Genomic DNA, 19,357 nt, shown 5'->3' with positions numbered 1-19,357 from the left:
TAAACTCTATCTAATAGTCAGAGTTCAGTTATTTGTAAAAATGCTTTGTCTGCTTTGGATTTAATATTTTCTAGCACTAGAATTCTCTGATAAAAAATTATGTGAAGTTATTTTCATTCAAGCTTACTCTGTAATAACATTTTGGGTTTTTGCGGTACTGTTTAAATATTTTTTAGATTGATTAAGGAAAAATTTCCTTCTTCAGAGAATCATTTACAAATTTGTTGTCGCTATTCAAAATGCGTTATCAGGCAGAAGTGCCATATTTTGACTCCAGACTCATTGCTAATACTAACCCAATTATTTCTCAAATCAAATAGAACTTGAACCATGTTTCTATGACTTGTATGCTGTTTAACAACTCAGTAGATGAACCACATCTGCATTGTGGACAGCATCAAAGTCCTCCGAAAAGCGTTGTGGATGACTGAATGGTGGGCGTTCATTAATGCTGAGGAGGCACAGAAATACAATCTTGTGCATTGTAAACATCCTATTTCAAGCATTTCGTTCAATTGCATGAGTTTGTTTCTTGTGTCATCCCTGAGGTGCATTAGCACATAAGTACTTCATGGGCAGTTTCCAGACATCTTTCAGTGTTAAAACTAATGCTGGTGTTGTTCTTCTGAGATAGTATTGATACAGCCAGATGAGATCTGGCTGTGATAATAGGGGTAAAATATTTGCACGTTTCTTACCCAGCCAAATAGGCACGGCTCGTTTCTCTATGTGCTTCCCTATGTATCAAATGAAAAATCCAGAAATCTACCTGCTTGCACTGCTGCAGCACAAGGTGTTGAAATTTCTGTTATTTTTTTGTGGAGGGACAATTCTCCACAGATAAGATAAAATGACTGACATTGTCAGGAGCAGACAAATGCCCTTAAGATTCTTTTTTCTGTGCAGGTATTAATGCTGATAAATGTGAAGACAAAAGTATGAGTTCTGTAAGTGGTTAGGTGTATGCATATTTTAATTGTAAATGGTACTGTTTCTCATCGTAAGATCAAAAGTGAAAAGTGCCTTAATACAGCTTCTTCTGGATGTCGACAACTTTCCGTGGAAAAGCATCCTTATTACTCATTAAGTAAAACAATGTAATCCTTAACGAAGTGTATGTAGCATCCAAATTGGAGCCTGTGGATACTACCCTATTACAAATAATAAGAAAAATTGCTATAGTTATTCTGATGCCTGTCCTCCAACAGGTAATTAATTTTTATATGAGCAAAATCTGTTTGTCTGGATTCTATCTGTATGTTTTGCTCTTTTCATTCTCAGCTGTCAAATATAGCAACCATTTTTAAACTCAAACTGTTCTGTGTTTTGCAAGTATGCTTGCCGTCCTTGCATGAATAGAAGCCACTCTGAGAACTTGATCTCTGTTATTTTCTAAACAATGAAATACAACCAGATATCATTACACAGAACTAAAAACCAGATCGGTTGTAATTCACATTAAGTATATAGGTTCTTGGTGGGAAAGGCTATAATTAAGGAATTACAGAAGAAAATGTATTATGGTATTAAAAAAAACCTGTAAAGAATATAGCAGAAGAAACTTTTTATAAGTTGAAATTTGCCTGGACTTAGTAAAGCTGTGTGAAAATACAGAGCATAATGCATTTAGTATTTCAGTGGATATATATTCTTTCTTCAGAGAAGATGGAGACTTGAGAGGAAATATTGTAGAAGTGTCATTTGTAGTTAAGGTTCTTTGATATGACTGTTATCAGAGTCTGATTTTTGTTTTTATAACTTTGCCAAAGTTTTAACTGTTTTGGCTGAATTTTCCATGTCATGGAATTTCCAAAAAGCGATTTGTTTTCAAAGTTACTATTAAAATGATTCATCTGTTTCCAGGAACAAGTTATGGGAAAATACGTTGATTTTTTTTTTTTTTTTTCCTCCTCCTGAGAAACTCAGTGGCTTCATTCTTTGGAGTGGAAACTTGAAATCTGGCAGATGAATCACCCTTGATTCAGGGAAGTGACTTTTGAAAGCAGCTCAGGGTGTCAGAAGGTGCAATGTGTACGGCACATGATGTGCGTAAAGGCTGGTAGGGACTCTCTAGGAGATTCGGTGGAGTGTTTGGGCTATATGTTCCCAAATAAGTTAGAAGTAAATATTCCGTAAGTACCTACTAATTAAATGAGTCAGAAGTTTGATAGAAAAATAGTACGGGACGTATGATTAAGGTTTGTATATAAGCGCACCAAGATCTTTCACACTAACTGTGGAGCTAGTGGTCCTGTGTTGTTATGAAGCTCGTTGAAGTAGTATGGTTCTTTTATACTTTCAGAAAAAGTTTATGAGTGTTTTAATAAAGAAAATTATTTTATTCTTAATTTTTAAATATTGCTTTCTTAAACTGGAGTACATTTAAAAAATATCTTTTTTTTGTTCTCTTTCATGCCAGTGCTGCCTAATAGGTACTATGGTTAGGATTTTTATTTCTGATCCTTTATGTAAAGTTCATCTAAATGTATGTAGGTTTGTTGTTTTGGTTTTGTTTGGTTTGTTTTGTTTATGTTTTTTTTTTTTTTTAATAGAGGCTGAGAGAAGAGGCCATTTAACATTTACTTTCTTTTGAAACTGTGTGCTGAATAATACATATTTCTGAAATTTCAAGTCCTACATCTGTTAGTTGCATCAATCTTTGCTATTGTTAATACTAATTGAATCTTGATCAGGAGATGATCTCCGTGGTGTGGGAAGCACAATCGTTCATTCTGGTCTTTTGCAAGCTCTAAGTAGCTCATTAAAAAAAAACATTTGTAGATCAGTTCTTTTTGTTGTTCCTGCATTTCACTGCGTTAGCAGTTCTCTGCTACGCAAATGCCTTGTGTTTATGAAGATGCCTCGGTTTCTCTATATTTATGTAGTCTAAACTATTTTTTTGAAATAAAGCAAAAGTTGTTTTCAGCCAACATTGTAGTTATTTGTCATTAAAGATTTGATTTTATCTTTGCAAGATTGTATTTGTGGCTGGGATTATACCATTTGCTGGTGCTTCGATGCCAGGAGTTTTATTTTGTGGAGAGTGAATTCATGATCACTTCCTGGAGGTTCACATTAATAGAAATCAGTGTCACTGGGAAGAGAACATTTTTGCCCAGAGCACAGTGTTCATAACATGACCACAGACATTTATAAAGGGGTTGTAGGCTCTTTAATAGTAAACCTTGGCCTACGTGATAGTAGTCTTGCTCTTCTAGTTAGCTTTTGCAGACCTCTTCAAAGTCATAAATGGAATTTGCTGGTCTGCAAAGCACTGGTTGAAAGCGGCTACAGTACTACTGGCTCTTGAAGGGGAGGGAAAAAACTATGTGGAGAGGGATTATGGGACAACAGTTGTGAATTCATAAGAAGGTCAGACCTGCTGCCTTGCACCGATGTAGGGGCAGCATTGATGAATTTGTAAAATCTTGCTCCTTTGTGGGCTGTGGCTTTGCTGTGTACTTGCAGGCGGGGATGTCTGCCTGGCCTATGGGTGTATGGCACCCTTGAGGTGATTTTTAGCAGAACTCTAAACACCAGGCTAGATGGGGGGCCCTTATGTGCCCAAACGTAAGGTGATGTTCATTGACAGCTCCTGGGAAGGCTGTGGCTTCAAGCTGGGCCCCTGAGGCATGGGCTACCTTGAATTGTGGCAGCTTTCTTGCCCTGTGCAAGGCTGTGGTTCCTGCTGCCCGCTTCATTCTTGCAGGCATTTGAAACACAAGTTGCCTGCCTAAAAACTGGTAGAACAGCACCATTCGTTGTGGCATGGTGCTATGTCCTGAACCAGTTGCATCAATGCTTAGGATGTAACATAATGTTTAGGATGTAACATAAAATATGTGTGCGCTGTCTATGGCAGAAGTGAGGTGTTTGCAGATGAGGAAGAACTTATTTCTACTCTCATTAAGCCTTTTGGCTAATTGCAATTAGACTTCAAATGGAAGAGTGGGGTTTTCTTCTAATTGGAGTGGTGTTTTCTTGGTAGAGATACAGGGTTTTGGTTTTGATTTTTTTTTTTTTTTTCAATTAAAAAAACCCTCAGCAAGAGCTGAGAGTCACCCCATGCACATGTCCGTGGAAGCACCTTCAATACAAATGAGAAGGGCGATGGGGGTAATTGCAAAAGCAAAATTACTCAAACTTGAATGTTGATTTATTAGTGTTAAACTATTTATTGCAACATGGAAAGGTGAAACATGTAAAACAGTAAAACACAGCTTTGTTAGTGTACACCAAATGAGGATTGTGGTCTTATGTTCAAACTTTTCTCATGTAAGGTTCTTCTTCCATGTCATCAGAAGTAGGAGAAGGTGTAAGTGGAAGATTATTGGCCTTTGCACAACAGAAGGCACTGAAATTTTCTGGGATGATTTTTTTCTACAAAGTTATAAATTAATATTTGGGTTACTAGTTCAGTAGTACAGTATAAAATAAGTTAGCTGTGCTGCTGTAAAATGCCAGTGTCTCAAAGTTCCTAAAAAACAGTCTACATGCCTACTTTAAGAAAAAGTAAATAAAGAATAAGAAAAATGAAATTAACTTGGCTAAGAGTCAAAGCCTTGTTAAGAGATGTGGTAGGAAAGTGGACACAAAATTGGAGGGAGAAGAAAGTAAAGACTATAATTAAAATGTTATTTTCTCCTTTTTCCAGTTATCTGTCTTCTTTTGCTGTTCATATACACTTGTTGAACTTGCATGTAAATGATTGATTGACTCAGTGAACTCATTGTAATAAATTATGTTTGATGTGCTATCTCGAAAAAAAATCTTTTGAAATTCTGTCTCTTCTCTTTGTCTGCTCACCTTGTGGCTTTTAATATCTTGTTTCCCATCTGTCTGATTCCATCATAAGCCGAGCATACCTTTTCAGACCTTAATGCAGCTCCCTTTTTGTTCTGGTTTAAGTATGTATGTAACACAAATATGTGATTTGACCGTCAACAATAATATCAGAAAGGAATGTTGAAGTGTGTGTTCCCTTTATTCATGTGAAATAAAGAAATGCTTATCTGTAGATATTTGATAATACATATTTAATGTGCATAGATCTGTCTCTGCAAGCAAATGAATACAGAGATGTCTGTATCATTGTATTACATCTGCTTTAATGTTACAAGTCCAAAGGTTACTTTTCAGGATTAGTTCTTAATTAAAGGAGAAAAGAAACGCGTCTATAAGGTTTCAGAAAAGCAGTTTTAAATGTAGATTTAAAAATACTTCACTGAATATGTAATACAGATGAACCCAAACTTCATTTTGAGAGCCTGATTGTACCATAGATATTCCTCCTGCAAGAAGTATCTCTAGCAGTGAGGTCCTAATTGAGTCTTGAATTACAGGGGCACTTGGAGAAATAGACTTATTTTTTTAAAAACAGTTTTTTTCTAGGGGATATAATGTCTGTAGAAATGTTCCGTTGGGATATTGTTTTTATGCTTATAGTTCAGCAGTTTGCTTAACAATGGTAAGGTATAGGTAGATAAATTCTTTGTGTTCTTTATTACGGACATAAAATATATGTGCTGAAAGACTTTTTGGATAGTGCTTTTTTTAGTGAGAGTAAATCTTTGGCGAGACCAGAAAGAATGAACTGAGCCAGGAAGAGAGGAAAGGGAAAAGCACGGTAGTCCTGGGAATGTCTGTAACGATTTTGTGGGACAGTAGAAGTAGAACTGTCTTTTAAGTCTGCTGAATTCATCAGAGGCTTATTATGAAAGGGGCAAAAGGCCACAGACTTTGCTCAACTAAGCATGTTTATATGTAAAACACAAAGCACTGAAGTATTTACTTTGATGTGGTCAATATAAGTTTGTTTGTATGATGATGATACTACTACTACTAATTCTTTTTGGCTGGCTGATTTGACTATGAACAAGGTACCTAACTCAGAGAAGGAAGTCAAAGAGAACTAAAAGCCTTTTTCCTTCATGATTTATTGAGAAAACAATAATAAGTGAGCCAGTTTCAGCAGGATACACAGGCATATGCATTCAGGCATTGACTGAAATGGAATTATTTGTCAGGCTAAGTATCATGTTGAACTGAGGCCTTGATATTGTCCTAAGCAACTTTTAGATCCAAAATTGCTGTCTTTACAAAGCTTCTGACTTTCCTGGCATTTGCTGTGTATTGGTACTGAAACAAGCTTTGCGCAGAAGCTTTAGTGGTGCAATTCCAATATCTAGCGAGTATTACGTTTTAATTCTTTTTTTCCTATGGTACTGTGAAAAAGTGCTTTGGAGAAATCTAGACATGTATGTTTCCCACCATTGAAAAAATTATATTCATCTCATCAAGAAAGCTGAAACAATTTGCAGCACTCTGTTAAAAAGACTTTTAAGATAAAAGTTTTCCTGTGAAACTTCTTGTGAATAATTTTGTTTATGAAACTCATGGCTCTGTTTCTACAGCATAGAATATAAACAAATAAATGGAATGAAATCTTGGCCTCATTATATTTAAAATCAATATTTTAGGATTTCTGTTTCACTACTTTTTAATTCAGTGTGTTCTTCCCGGTGTTAAATTTGGTATAACGTCTCCTTCCAGAAGTGTGAAAAGTTAAGTGCATGTATCACAGAGGGCATTCATGTGTCTTTAAAACTAAAAGCCCTTTGTAGTGGATGCATCTCACCTGTCAGTGAAATAAAGCAGCTGTTACACACAAATACAGAAGAATATCAAACAATTAATATTTCTTCATCACTGCATAGCCATTTGCTGTGGTAGAAAAAAATATCACTGTGGAGTGTGACCCCAAATTGAAAAATGACAGGAACGATGGGTCTAGGGTATGTGTTACTAATATATAACATGCATTTGTGACTCATTAAACTCTCTCTGTAATAACGGTGTGTTTCATTTTATGTTGCTGAGGAAGGTGCAAACCAGAAGAAAAAGTCGTTTTTATGTATTCCCAGATCCGTTTCCTAAATTGCTGAGATTTTCCTGGGGACTGAAGGACAGACTAGACATTGTTCAACATTTTAGCTGAATGAAGTGACACCAGGCTATAATAAGCTGCAGCTGAAATCCAACTACAAAGAGTTTTCCAACAGTTCTCAGGAATAAGGCATTGTATTTGTAGTTAGTGTATATGGATATAGTTTTTGGCAGCAGTTAAATTCTTATTTGCTGTGTGTTTTCCTAGGTTTTCTGCTGGGCTAGATTACTGTATCCATGATTTACAATTAAATATTTGCTTTAAATGTGAGTGTGACACATTCACATTGTCTTTTCAACATATGTGGAGAAAGAAGAAGAAAATTAAATGGCATTCTTTTTCTAGAAATTCTGATATAATTCACATATTGGAATGTGAATGGTGGGCTCTGAATTAATTACTGCGTGTTTTGGTGTAGATTAGAGTGATTAGTAAGCACAGAATAGTGTAAACACTTGGATCATCACAGCAAATTTCTTCCATCTAAGGGAGAAATATGAAGAAAATAATATTTTTGGAAAAAAATGGTCACGAGACCTATAGTTGAGGCAAGCAGTTGCACTTACTGGCACGACTAGTTAACAGCGTAAAGCAAATATATTGTCTTGTGAATTAGTGATAACCTTGCATGCTAACCGGAATGCTTTCTTTCTTGCGTTACTTGGCTTCAGATATAGTCACACGCTATATTCCCCTGAAGAAATAATAAATAATCTGCCGTTGATTATAACAGAACCACTGATTTTCATGCATTACTGCATCATAAATGTTCAGTTATTTTTTCCTCAGATATATTAATGCTTACAAAGTATATATTTATTCCCTCAAATTATGGTTACTAAATTAGCATGCCATATTTTTCACAAAATTAATCTTTTTCCAGTTTTGTCTGACTAATACTTGATAAATTTCTCCTTATCTTCTAATGACAGATGATTTATCAAGGCCTACCACTTAATTAATATTACAGAGCATGTGGGGAGCTGAAGAATTCAGAAGTATTTTCCATAGCTTGGACTTGTAAAATGAGAAGCATAGGAGAAAACAGAAAGATAATCTTTTAACTGAGAAAAAACCTTTGTGATTTAAGCATGGGATTGAGGTTCAGGAAATGGTGAGTTCTATCCCACAAATCCATCATGCTTCCCACTAGACTTTGGACAAGACACTGATATTTTTTTTCTTTGCTGTAGTTGACTATTCTGCAAAATATTTAGGGTTATACTGTCTTACCTCTTAGGGTAGTTTAATGCTAGGTTTGTCTAGCATTACCAGTGTTATAGGACACGTATTATTTTTTGAGTTTCTTGAGTTGTACTTATATAAGGACTTCCATCATAGAGATGTAGCCTGATATTTTTCATATTAAAAAAGCATACATGATATGTCATATGTAAAGGATACTTCTGTGACAAATATTTGAATTGATGTTTCTGAAGCACATATAAATAGGCAGAAATCTCAAAAGAAGCTGTTAATGAAGTTTTAGCTTTCCTTAAAGACTTTACTTTTTCTCCATTTCCAGGTTGCATGTCTCACTCATGTAGCAGCTAATTACCTTAATTGCAAAGTTGAAGCAAAACGCTGGGGTACTGCTCATGGGAGTATTGTTCCGTATCAGGTAAGTGGAAAGCATTAGGGTTTTTTGCTCTTGGAATTAATGATTTTGTGTATTATAAGATTGAGAATTGACTGACTTTTCCCATGACCTGCTGTAGTCTGTAATGTGTCTGTGTCTAGGTAGGGACAAGGTTCTGTTGTTCACTGTCATTTCTGTATTTTGCATATTTCTTCAGCAGCAGTAGACTAGTAACAGAACACTGAAATAGATCAAAGGTGTTTGCTGAAATTGGATGACTTTAAAGCTAGCATGATGACTTGATTGATTTTCACCTGCCAGAGAAAACTTTTTTTTTAAGGATTACCTGACTTCCATACCAGTTTGAAACTGAAATCTCTTGCCTCTGAATTTTGGTATTTATATCTTGAATCACAGAATCTTATGAGTCTACAATAGAATCTTGTGACTCTACAAGAACAATCTAAATGACCATGAAGATCTGGGAGTTCTACATATTTGTCATTTTCTATTGATATTGGTACAAATCACCGTGGCTCAGTAAGACAACAGGTTGGCAAAAGGAATTAACCAGACCTCAGATGTCCCCAGCAGAATTAATAGACTGCTATATCTAATGAGGGGTTGAAATTCCTTAAAATAAGATGACCTTCCTCATATAAACAAGCACAGGGAAAAAAACAAAACAAAAACCAACCACCTGGAAGTTTTATCTTACTTCTGGCTGGTATGGGAAACTCTTCCAGTAAACAAAGAAAATTTTGTTCTTTTCTAGCTGACCAGTTTGTGTTCTTGATGGAAATCATGCTAATTTATGGAGAGTTGTGCATATATTTAATTTAAAATTTCTATACTTTGCATCATAATTTTTGGCACTTCTCATCAAATAGTTATGTTTGCAACTAGCTAGGCAAAGCCTGGATTTCTTAATTTCTGGCCATAGTCCTTTAACTCCTGAGAGAGACAGTTGCCAGCATTTGTCTGGGAGAACTGCACCTGAACACTACTCAGTTTATTTACCATCTCCTTTCTTTTTAGAGAAAGTGAGGGAAAACTCCTTGTATTGTCGTCTTCCTAGTGGTGAAGATGATGGTGATGATAATGTTAAAAGATTTGCTGCTTCTGGCTGTAGAAGCTCTGAAGCAAAAATCTTCCATCATTATGCAGAACACTGTCACTGGCTGGTGTCACAGCCAGGTCTCCTCAGGTCTAAAACCAAAATCAGTTGGTTTAGTAAGAGCTACATCTACTTGAGCTAGGAGACTTTTTTCAGTACAAACCACTGCATAGTCAACTGTCGTGTTATGAATTAGCTAGAAGAGATTGCAAATTCTCAGACTGATGGGGTGATGTTGTGGCTCTTTTTGCAAGGATGAGTTTGGTCCTGAAGTATTCTTGCCTTGGGTGTAGTGCTGCGCAGCTATGGCTGTGCTACTCGCTGGTTGGTGCGGTGCAGCAGTATGGCTGTGTTTTCTAGAACCAGCTCTGCATCACGCAATATAACCAGGCATCCACTACACAAGAAGTAACATTTTGCTGTGTTTCTGTGTTGTGACCTTTTGGTGCGACCCCTTTTGAACTTTGGTATGTTGAAAGTATAAAACAGATCTGAAGTGTCTGAAGTTTGTATAAGCAAAATCAAAACCTGACTAAACAAAACATTTTATCTTCACTCTACTGCAGTTGGCTGAATAACTGAGACTTGCCTTCTTTTATGTCTTTTTGCCTTTGTTTTTCCACAGTCAAAATGAAAAGAAAAGCACACGCTGAATATCCTTTAGTTTTTTGGTTGTGTGTGGTTTTGGTTTTTTTTTTCTTTTTGGTATAGACAGCTCTCTAGATATACAAAATTCGAGGAATTTGTTTTAGCTATCTTCTGGTTTAATCTAGATTAGTCAATATGTAGATAACTATTAAAAAAAAAAAACAAAACCCAAACAAACCCTATCTAAACCATGGTTCCTGTGTTTCTGTATGCTGTTTCTGTAGTAGATATTAGAAATACTATCTTAATATTATAAACAACTTTAATCTGAATTTTGTTGTTCGTAAACCAGTAATTAGGGTGGATTTATATGGGTGGAGTTGTGTGTGTGTGTTTATGGCTCATCCGTTAACATTCCATGAGCTAGCATGGTTATAATTCTGATTTTAACCATAAGTATATTATGCTTTCTAGAGTTTATTTTTCGCTCTACTAACATAAGCTATACTTAGACTGCAAAGCTTTTCAGAAACTTGAATTAACCCTCACTATTGTTATTGTACTGCTTTTATAATTGCTTCCATAGCTCCTTTGTAATATAGTTTAGAACAGAACTCTGAAACCTGACTTTAATCCCTCATACTAGTTTTTGAATATACTGTCTTTTGCTTACTAAACTAATATGTGACTATCACAGTGCTAATTTTCACAAATAGGTGGAGTTTTTTGTTTCAAGATAGTTTGTGCAAGTGAACTATAAATTGTTCAAATAATAAAAATCACATTTCACAAAACTGAATATCTATATATTTCAGAACAGGTATGTGGTAGCGAACTGCTGGGTTTTTTCTTACATCCTCAACTTTATTTTGTTTTCATTTGCTGTGATTTAAGTTTTCACACTGGTAGTAGAGTATAACTTTGTAGTGATACAGAGCCTGCAATCCTGCTAAAAAGTGTCAGACTATGTTAAATTAAGTAAAAAGTCAATTAATTAAAAAGGCAAGATCTAAATAATTTACGTCATCTTTCTGTGTGACAGAAGTCTGATCAGAGTCACGCGAGAGTACTGACCAAAATTTAATTAAAAATATGTTGGAAGCATCTTAAATATGTACATAAATAGTGCTTTTTTCCCTTACAATTGTTACAGTAGTGTTCTAATGCGGTTTAACACATTCAGTAGTGTATACTGGATGCTATTGTAGCTTTTATTTCATTGAGCTTCGATTGAATAATTTTATTTATAATATCTTTGCAAATGGTTCCTTTTTTACTTACAAGGCCAAATCTAGCTCTGAGTGTATCCCTGTAACTTCATTGACTTCCCTGTTGCTTCTTGACTGAAAAACTAGCAGCACAATTTGTCCCTGAATGTGTTCTAGAATGACCTTTCTTACTTTCCCTTGTATTTAAAAACATAAAAATTGAGTGTTAATGGGCAGCTGGGTTTTCTCTTTCCTGAAACTACCAAGATGTGTAGCACCTTTGAAAATCTATTTCTGGGCTGAGCAACGAGCTCTTATTAAAAGACATGTAAAGTTTCACGTGCAAGGACTTTCATGCTCTTTTAAGGTTTTTCTCATTTGCTGATAATGTGCTGACTTTGTGGCATGATCATCTGAAATGTCTGAGTTTTCAGTTCTGTGAGCTCATCACCAGAACCCAAAGGAAAGGATTTGAATTTCTTTTGAGTGTACAGTGTCTTTCAGGGTTCCTGTAAAGCTGTCTGTAAAGGTTTGCCATAGGTTTTCAATGGAGGTGAACTTTGCAATATGCCACAAAGATGAAGAACTCTAGATTCTAATCAACCAGAATCAGAAATAGATTTTTGAGTGCTGAACCCTTCATGAGAAATTATCTACTTTGAGCATATCTACCTTTTAATCAGAGCAATGTAGTTTCAACAGGTCACTCCTGTGATAGTGCATGTAATCAGATCCCAATTTGCTTGGTTTCAAGTGTTAAAACACAAACCTTGAGTTCTGGGCTGTATTGTAAGTGTAATTAGTGCAATTTTTAAAACAAGTTTCTATAATGAGACACCTTGTTTAGCTACAGCTGCTCCATGATTATCCAGAGGAAATCAGGGACTTAAAAGCATCCGGTTTACATAATTGTGCTGAAAAGTTGTATTATGTCTTTCATTTGGGGTGATAAGGTCTTCCCTCATTCTTGTGGTTTTAGCGATGTAGCTATCTTGCCTGTACCACGCATGAGACCTAGACATTCACTTTTTCATCTTCCAGTTGGCCCACTCGGAATGGATACTCATTCTCCTGAGAAAGTCTGTTGTAACCTGCGTGTTTACAGCATGTTTCCTGTGGCAGCTTATCAGCCTGCCATGAGACACCCGGACAACTTGGCAGCACTTTCACAGGCAAACTTTCAGCAAAAGGAGTAGGGCTGTTTTCTCTCAGGCCATAATAATGAAAGTTACTTTAAAAACTGAGAAACCAAGCTCTTACAGATATTCCACCCCATCCCCACCGTTGCTGATGAATATGATGTTATTTCTTTTCCGGGTTTGGTTCTAAGACTCACAGGGTCTTCTCCAGTATGCTTCAATATATTTTCAGAACATGCAGAGGGCACAACCATTCTGCACAGAAGTTGAAACCACAAGACAGGAAAGAAATCATTATTTTAACCAATTATCTTTTCTGTTGGCTGCTCTGTGCATTGTCATAACTCATCAGACCCAACATTAATGTTTTTTTATATTAGAACATCATTTAGATCTTTTAAGCATCAGCTTCTGCTCGTGCTAGGCATGAAATTTCCTTTGTATGAAGAAACTGTCTCTGTTTCAAAGGCCTTGCAGTTGAAATGATAACCAAAGTAGAAGCTCACAAGGAAGTGAAAGGTATGAGGTAGTAGGAAGATAAGTATAGTCATAGATACAAATATGTCTGCGTTATTTTCAGCATCTGCATCTCACACATTTTGCTTATGGAATTTCATCCTGTCCAGGAGTCTTACAAAGAAAATCCCACTAGTTACTTGTGTCTCATCACAGGAACAGAGAAATGCATTAAGTTGTTACTTACCTGATTCGTCAGGCAGAGGTGTTTTTCATGCAAAGGCATAATGTGTACCAACTTCCCTAACTCAGCTGTGGGGAATCTCACAGAACTTTTCATAATTTTTTTTATTCTCCAGTGGAGAGGGTGACAGAATGTCAATTGTTGAGAAATTTCAGACTGCTTATTCCACACAAGAACGGTGATGTGTAGTCATTTTCTTTTCTGTCTTTATGTGGTTTTACTGGGATGCTTCTGCAGTTAATGTGTCTTGGAATCGAAATCAACAAAGACTAGAACTTGGATTGTTTGCAACGTTTTTTGTCCATGAAACACTCCTTAAATAAGTCCAATATGGATGTTATGGGAGAAAATCTTTCTGCTCTATAATAGCTTAATCTAGGAGAAGATGGGACTTATGCACAGGAAAGAAATAAAATACAGATTTCTTTAGTGGGGAGTTCTAGATTTAGGAAATACAAGGTGACCCTACTTACTCTGACCCTTATCTACATAATACTCACCTGCACTATTTAGACTTCCTTGGGGGCCCTTTGTCTCCTATTGTTGTTCTGAGCAATGAAATATCACTGCTGAAAGTATTGCCCATTTGACATGAAAATTAAATGTATTCACAAATCAACTGAATAGAAACTTTGTGCTCTTGAGCAGCAAAGTGTGCGCTCTCTCACTGTACGGTTACAGTTCCCAAAGGACAGATTGGATGTCCTCAGGGTATGTGGCTTGACTCATATGATGAATACCCAATCTCCCAGGTACTTTAGTGGCCTGCTGTATCTCCTTGAAGTACTTACCTGTAGGTTTGTTTTTTTAACTAGCTGGTTCCTTTTTATCTTTATCTTAAAAGGCACAGGAAAGAGAAAAGCCAGAAAGGCCTGTGTCATCCTGGATTCTGTAAAACAAGAAAACAAGGATATAATTTGCAGGACTTTTCTTTCTTTTTGGACAATTTTCTATTTGGAGATTTCCTTACTAGATTCTTCAGAAGTGTCTTACTGTGGTATGACTAGCTTAACTACTGACTGCACAAACGTTTTGGTGTTATTGTGATTATAAGGGACCACAGTTGGCGCTCTGTTTGGTAGGAAGTGCTGGAGTAGGGATTCTGTTTCCTTGCCATTTTAGTCAAGGAAAAGGTATAGTAATCTTCTGTGGGAATCTGTGTGGAAAGCTGCCCATTTATGAGGAATGAATTCTAGTTATTCAAACCTGACAACATTATATCGATACCTTTCTGGTGATCATCCTTCAGTGAGTTGTCAAGCCTCTCTTCTGGGCAGAGCAGCTGTCTGGAAACCAAATCAGTAAGTTTGCCTTAGGCAGTTTTAGATACGTGCTTAGTGTACAATGTGAAAAGTAGTTATAACTTCATTCATATATATCCTATCCTGTCACAGAGACAGCACTTTAAAGAAGTTGTCCTTGTATTCACATAGAATAGACAGCTTCTTACCTGTAACCAGGAACTTTTCAGAAGGAAATGAAACGAATTTTTAATTTAAAACCTGACACTAATTTTTTTCCTGAAGGAAACCTTTCTGCACCTTTCTACTTTAAGCAATGCCTGCAAGAAATATTTTTGTGTGTGTGTTATACTTCAAATTTGCAAACCAGATATGGATAATCACAATTATTGTTAAGGAATGATAGCTGATAATTGAGAGTGTCTTGCTTTTTATCTCCTTCTGGGAAATGTCACAGACTTTTGTGTCCATCATAAAACATTCTTATATATGTACTTATATATGTGTTGAACTTAGGTATGTATTTATGCTCACTTAAACTGGGTGTATATAAAGATTATTGTCCATGGTCACATGAGAACTCCTCTAATGAAAGTAGGATCAGAACACAGGTGTACTGATGTTCAGTGTCATTTAGTGGACATATTTGTCTTTTATGCATGCCATTCATTGTTTCCTCCACAGTGATCCGTTGCTGGGGTGAGGGATCTAGTTTGTATAATTTACAGCAGCATGGCTAGCCTCCAAACATGTTGCAGGGTTATGGAACATTACAGATTTGTATGTCCATGTCAAATTGTAATTCTTAGGAAGGGCAGAGTAACAGAGCTCTGATCAGTAGATTGCTCCTCAAATTTTAGCTGGTTGGAAAGGGATAAAGGTAGGAGGAGATAAAGGTGGAGGAGATATTGACTGCAACTGGATCACTGCTTTCCTCTAATCTGCTTAACGGATCCAAGGCAAAAGAATAAACTTTACTTTTCATTTTCTGAAAATATGTTTCATAGTCATCATGTAAATATACAGTGCAGCCACTCAAAAGCTGAGACATGTTTAAACAGTCTGAAAGAGAACTCAGAAATCTGTGCAGCAGTATCACTCAGTGACTCCTGACATAATGATCCTGCTTATATAAATAGCGATTTGTATTGCCATTGTAGCTAGAAACCCTAATAAAACACCACAATTGCTGTGCAAGGTATCATGTGAGCCAGACAAGTCAGTTCTTTCTGGTCAGTAACGGGGAGTGAAACACAAAGGAATTACTTTAAATGACTGAAATGAGTAAAGACTTTGGCAGTGTTCACAGTCTTTTAAAGCTCTATTTTCTTAGGAACTTAAGGATCTGGTGATTTATGGTGAATAATATTCACTCTCTCGGCACAGGAGAGATTAAGGCATGCCCACGTGATGACATTAACTTTATGAAGACAGAAAAATGAATAAATAGAAAACCCAGCAAAATTCTTACCCTTGTTTAATTGACGTTCAGGTGGTAGCTTTTCCTATGTGAAGCTTGTGATAGTTCTGGGAAAACGTTGATTGTTATGGAAGGGTATGTCCGCTAGATGTCATTCATGTAATCTAGTTTTTATTACAGCATTTATTTTTAAGGAGCTATGTAGGATGGTAGATACAAATTATTAGCTTTATTAGCTGCTTTTGTATATGCAATGCTTTTGACTTTATATATGTGTGGCATGTTACAAAATAACGTTCTGATTGTCTCTGTGATGGGTTTGACATACCATTTAGCCTAGAACTTCTGTCTTTACGTGTTTTTGTCTACAATTACACTGTTGCATGAGTAGATCTGTTATATAAGAGCACTCAGGTGGGCTGTATGTTTTCTGTAACTCTTCTGCAAGGAGTGACATGAGTACAGAGGTAAGGATGTTGTGCCCCAAAGGAAAGCAAAAGTATCACATAGCTAATATAACTCCACCTAAAATATGTTATTTTCTAAGCTCATTACACCTCAAAGGGCAATTCTGTAGAAAAGTGCATATCTAATTAGTAGAGGTGGCTCAAATTCCATAAACTTACACAAGTAGATCTATATACTCACAGATCTTAGTTGTAAAGCTGTGCTTACAGTACTCGATTTGTGTCACTTATAATCTGAGGCATTTCAAATAGAATTATTTTAATCAAGCCTAAATGAAATACTGTCTGTGGCAAATTGAAGGTGCATCTGACCATTCAGTCGGGTGGATCGGTAGGATCTGTACAGATACTAGCAAAGAGTGCTTGCATCCCCCGCTTCCCTCCCCCCATCTTTGTAGTATGACATGTGTTACTAATTGCTAGACAGCTTCTGGGAAGCCATATCTATACACTCATTGAAGAGCAACTGCTGCAACATTGGCCTGTGCTCTTTCCCACTTTCAACTTGGAGTAGCTACAGCAAAACGGGAAGCTGGAGATCACAGCTTCCGCCAATCTCCTTCTCCCCTTCCATATGGAATAAAGAATTTCTCTGCCCTGTGTAGTCAGCCAGAGGGCAGGATGGGGAAGTGATAATCCTCTTGGAATGAGCACTTGCATGAAAAATGATAAATGCTACATTGCGTGGGGATTAACACTTGCTTATGAACTTGCTTTTAATGGAGTGATGCTTCTCTTTCAGCAAAGCGAAGGTTCACTGTACTTGTAGACCTGATTAAGAACTTTTACCACTGCTCAGCTGAAAGGGAACCATCTGCCGTCAGAAACATAACGGTGTTCAAAACTGTTTCTCTCTCTTGCATATTGTCCTCAAGAATGTAAAACGCATACTTGCACATAGCATTTACTCCCCTACAAAAATGCATCTCTAGATACATTTGGTATTGAGTATTACTTCGTAAAGATTTATTGTAGAACCTGATTGCTACTTTGCAGGATGACCCTTTCTTTTTGCAGTGAGCTGACATGTCATGCAGATTTGGTCATTAACTTAATTTCCAAGCTCTGATGTACGCTAATAAATTTGGCAGGGGCTATATTGTTTCCTCTGAAAATATTGCATTACTGCTACAACAAGCTTAGCTCCACTGGAATAACGACTGTGGTCCTCCAGTATCCGGGCAGCTTCTAAGAATTTAATTGGAAGGGTAGCATTTTTGAGAGAGCTTCTGTTCTATTTTCAAAAGTGATGTATGCACTTAAGAAGTCTCAGTCCTGTTGCCTTACTAAAGCATTGAAGTTTTAAATGCAAAATCTACTTATGAAAATAAGCCTTAAATTGCAGTGCTTTTTAATGTTGTTTCTCATGGCCTTTGCTACATTTAGCTATAAAGTTGCACGATGCTAAAACAGGTATTTTTGCCAATACTCTAATAAAACTTGATGGTAAAAAGACTGAGAAATTGTAATCTAAGGCTTTGTCTTAGACCCCTATTATTACCGAAATTGTTTTGATTTGCTTGCTTTTTAAGATAAGCAGGACTTTTGTTACAAGCCTTGAATTCCGTTGTATTGTGAGTGATAAGGGTGAAGGTAAGAGATAACGTTTTTAAAAGTAGTTCTCTGTTTTGACAAAACCATACTTCCTGACCGTCATCTAAAACATACAATATTTGCTGACTGGAATTTGCTCTTCTAATACAAAGTAAGCTAGAGAAATTGATCTTATAATTGTATCTCCAGGGGGATCTCAACCAGTTCTATCTAGTCTACATCCTCACCTTTGTTCACTTACATCTAGGATACTTTTGACATTGTTTGTCCCAGTTTCTCTTCACCAGAAGTTTTTAAATACTTGCTACAGTCTTGCTTAGTTAGTTCTCCACGCCCACTGAGAGGAGGAAAAGAAATAATGCCATTTTCAAAAAGGAAGATAGAGCATGAATTTAGGAAAAGGTGGCTAACTGCATTATGGCAGTTGATTGCCATATTGTCTGTAGCAAGTTTTTACATATATAAAATATATGTAGAGCTCATCTACAGTGTTCTCCTTCCTGGTTTGTGTATGGCCAGCTCGTTCATGTTTTCCCCAGAGTTATATTTTTTTAAACCTCTTGTATTTTTGTTGTTTTTCTCTCTGACATGATTTCCATTTTGTTCACCTCTTCAAGTGGTGTGTCCAGATTTGGCAAGTGCCTTAGGTGAGTTCTTCACATTTCTGAGTAACATGAAGAGCTTTCATATGCTGTTAAGACACCTGAGAATGGTTTGCTTTTGTTGTTTTTTTTTTTTTCTTAACAGCATCACATTGCTGTATCTCCTTCTCAGGTGTTCAGCTGTGAGGGTAGAACAGCACATAGCTCTATGCCTAAACTTTGCTGATTAGTTACCAGCTACAACTTCAGTTTGATTTACTATTAAAAGGTTCTTGGGATTACTTTGCCTGTGTTCCCTGATTTTTGCTTTCCTTCACCATGGATCATCTTACAGAATAGTTTCACTGATGACTTCCAATCCAGTGAAACGGCAGAGATGATGTTACTCAGTGCTGGAGTGACCTCTGAACCTGAGGTAGCAGCAGCCAGAGCAATTGTCTGACTGTGATCTTGGTTTATGTGAGCTACAGCCAGTTTAGGGCACTCAGATTTTGAATGAGTATGTCCATGTGAGGGTTTAATGGGCTTTTCAAACTTCTGCATTGATGTAAAAATTAGTTTTACATCATTAGTCATCTTGCTTTTCCTAGGTGTTTCTAGGTAGATGAAGCCTGAGATTCCAAAAAGGTGTCTTTTAAGGATATGACAGATCCAACTTGTATTTCATATTTTTTATTTTATATTTTCTGTATTTTATATTTTAGAAAGCTACCAGGGTAAAGGGTAGAATTTAAATTATCTTAATATAAAGGCTATTCTCTGCTAGATAAAAATAAAAAACAGACACAAGGTTAAC

At 36.4% G+C, this 19,357-nt stretch overlaps 1 protein-coding gene across 3 annotated transcripts in view; it reads left to right on the top strand.

Annotated features, from left to right (window-relative positions):
* Positions 1–19,357, top strand: part of SUGCT (succinyl-CoA:glutarate-CoA transferase) — a 332,529-nt gene that overhangs the window by 52,738 nt on the left and 260,434 nt on the right. For all 3 annotated transcript variants that reach the window (XM_064443856.1, XM_064443854.1, XM_064443855.1), the window contains one exon: positions 8,472–8,567. In XM_064443856.1, the coding sequence (XP_064299926.1) occupies positions 8,472–8,567 (96 nt within the window). The remainder of the gene's footprint in view (positions 1–8,471; positions 8,568–19,357) is intronic.

This window comes from Phalacrocorax carbo, chromosome 2 (assembly GCF_963921805.1).
Source record: "Phalacrocorax carbo chromosome 2, bPhaCar2.1, whole genome shotgun sequence".
Lineage (NCBI taxonomy): Eukaryota > Metazoa > Chordata > Aves > Suliformes > Phalacrocoracidae > Phalacrocorax > Phalacrocorax carbo.
Note: the sequence above shows the minus strand (reverse complement) of the source record. Positions and strands in the feature narration are given on the sequence as shown.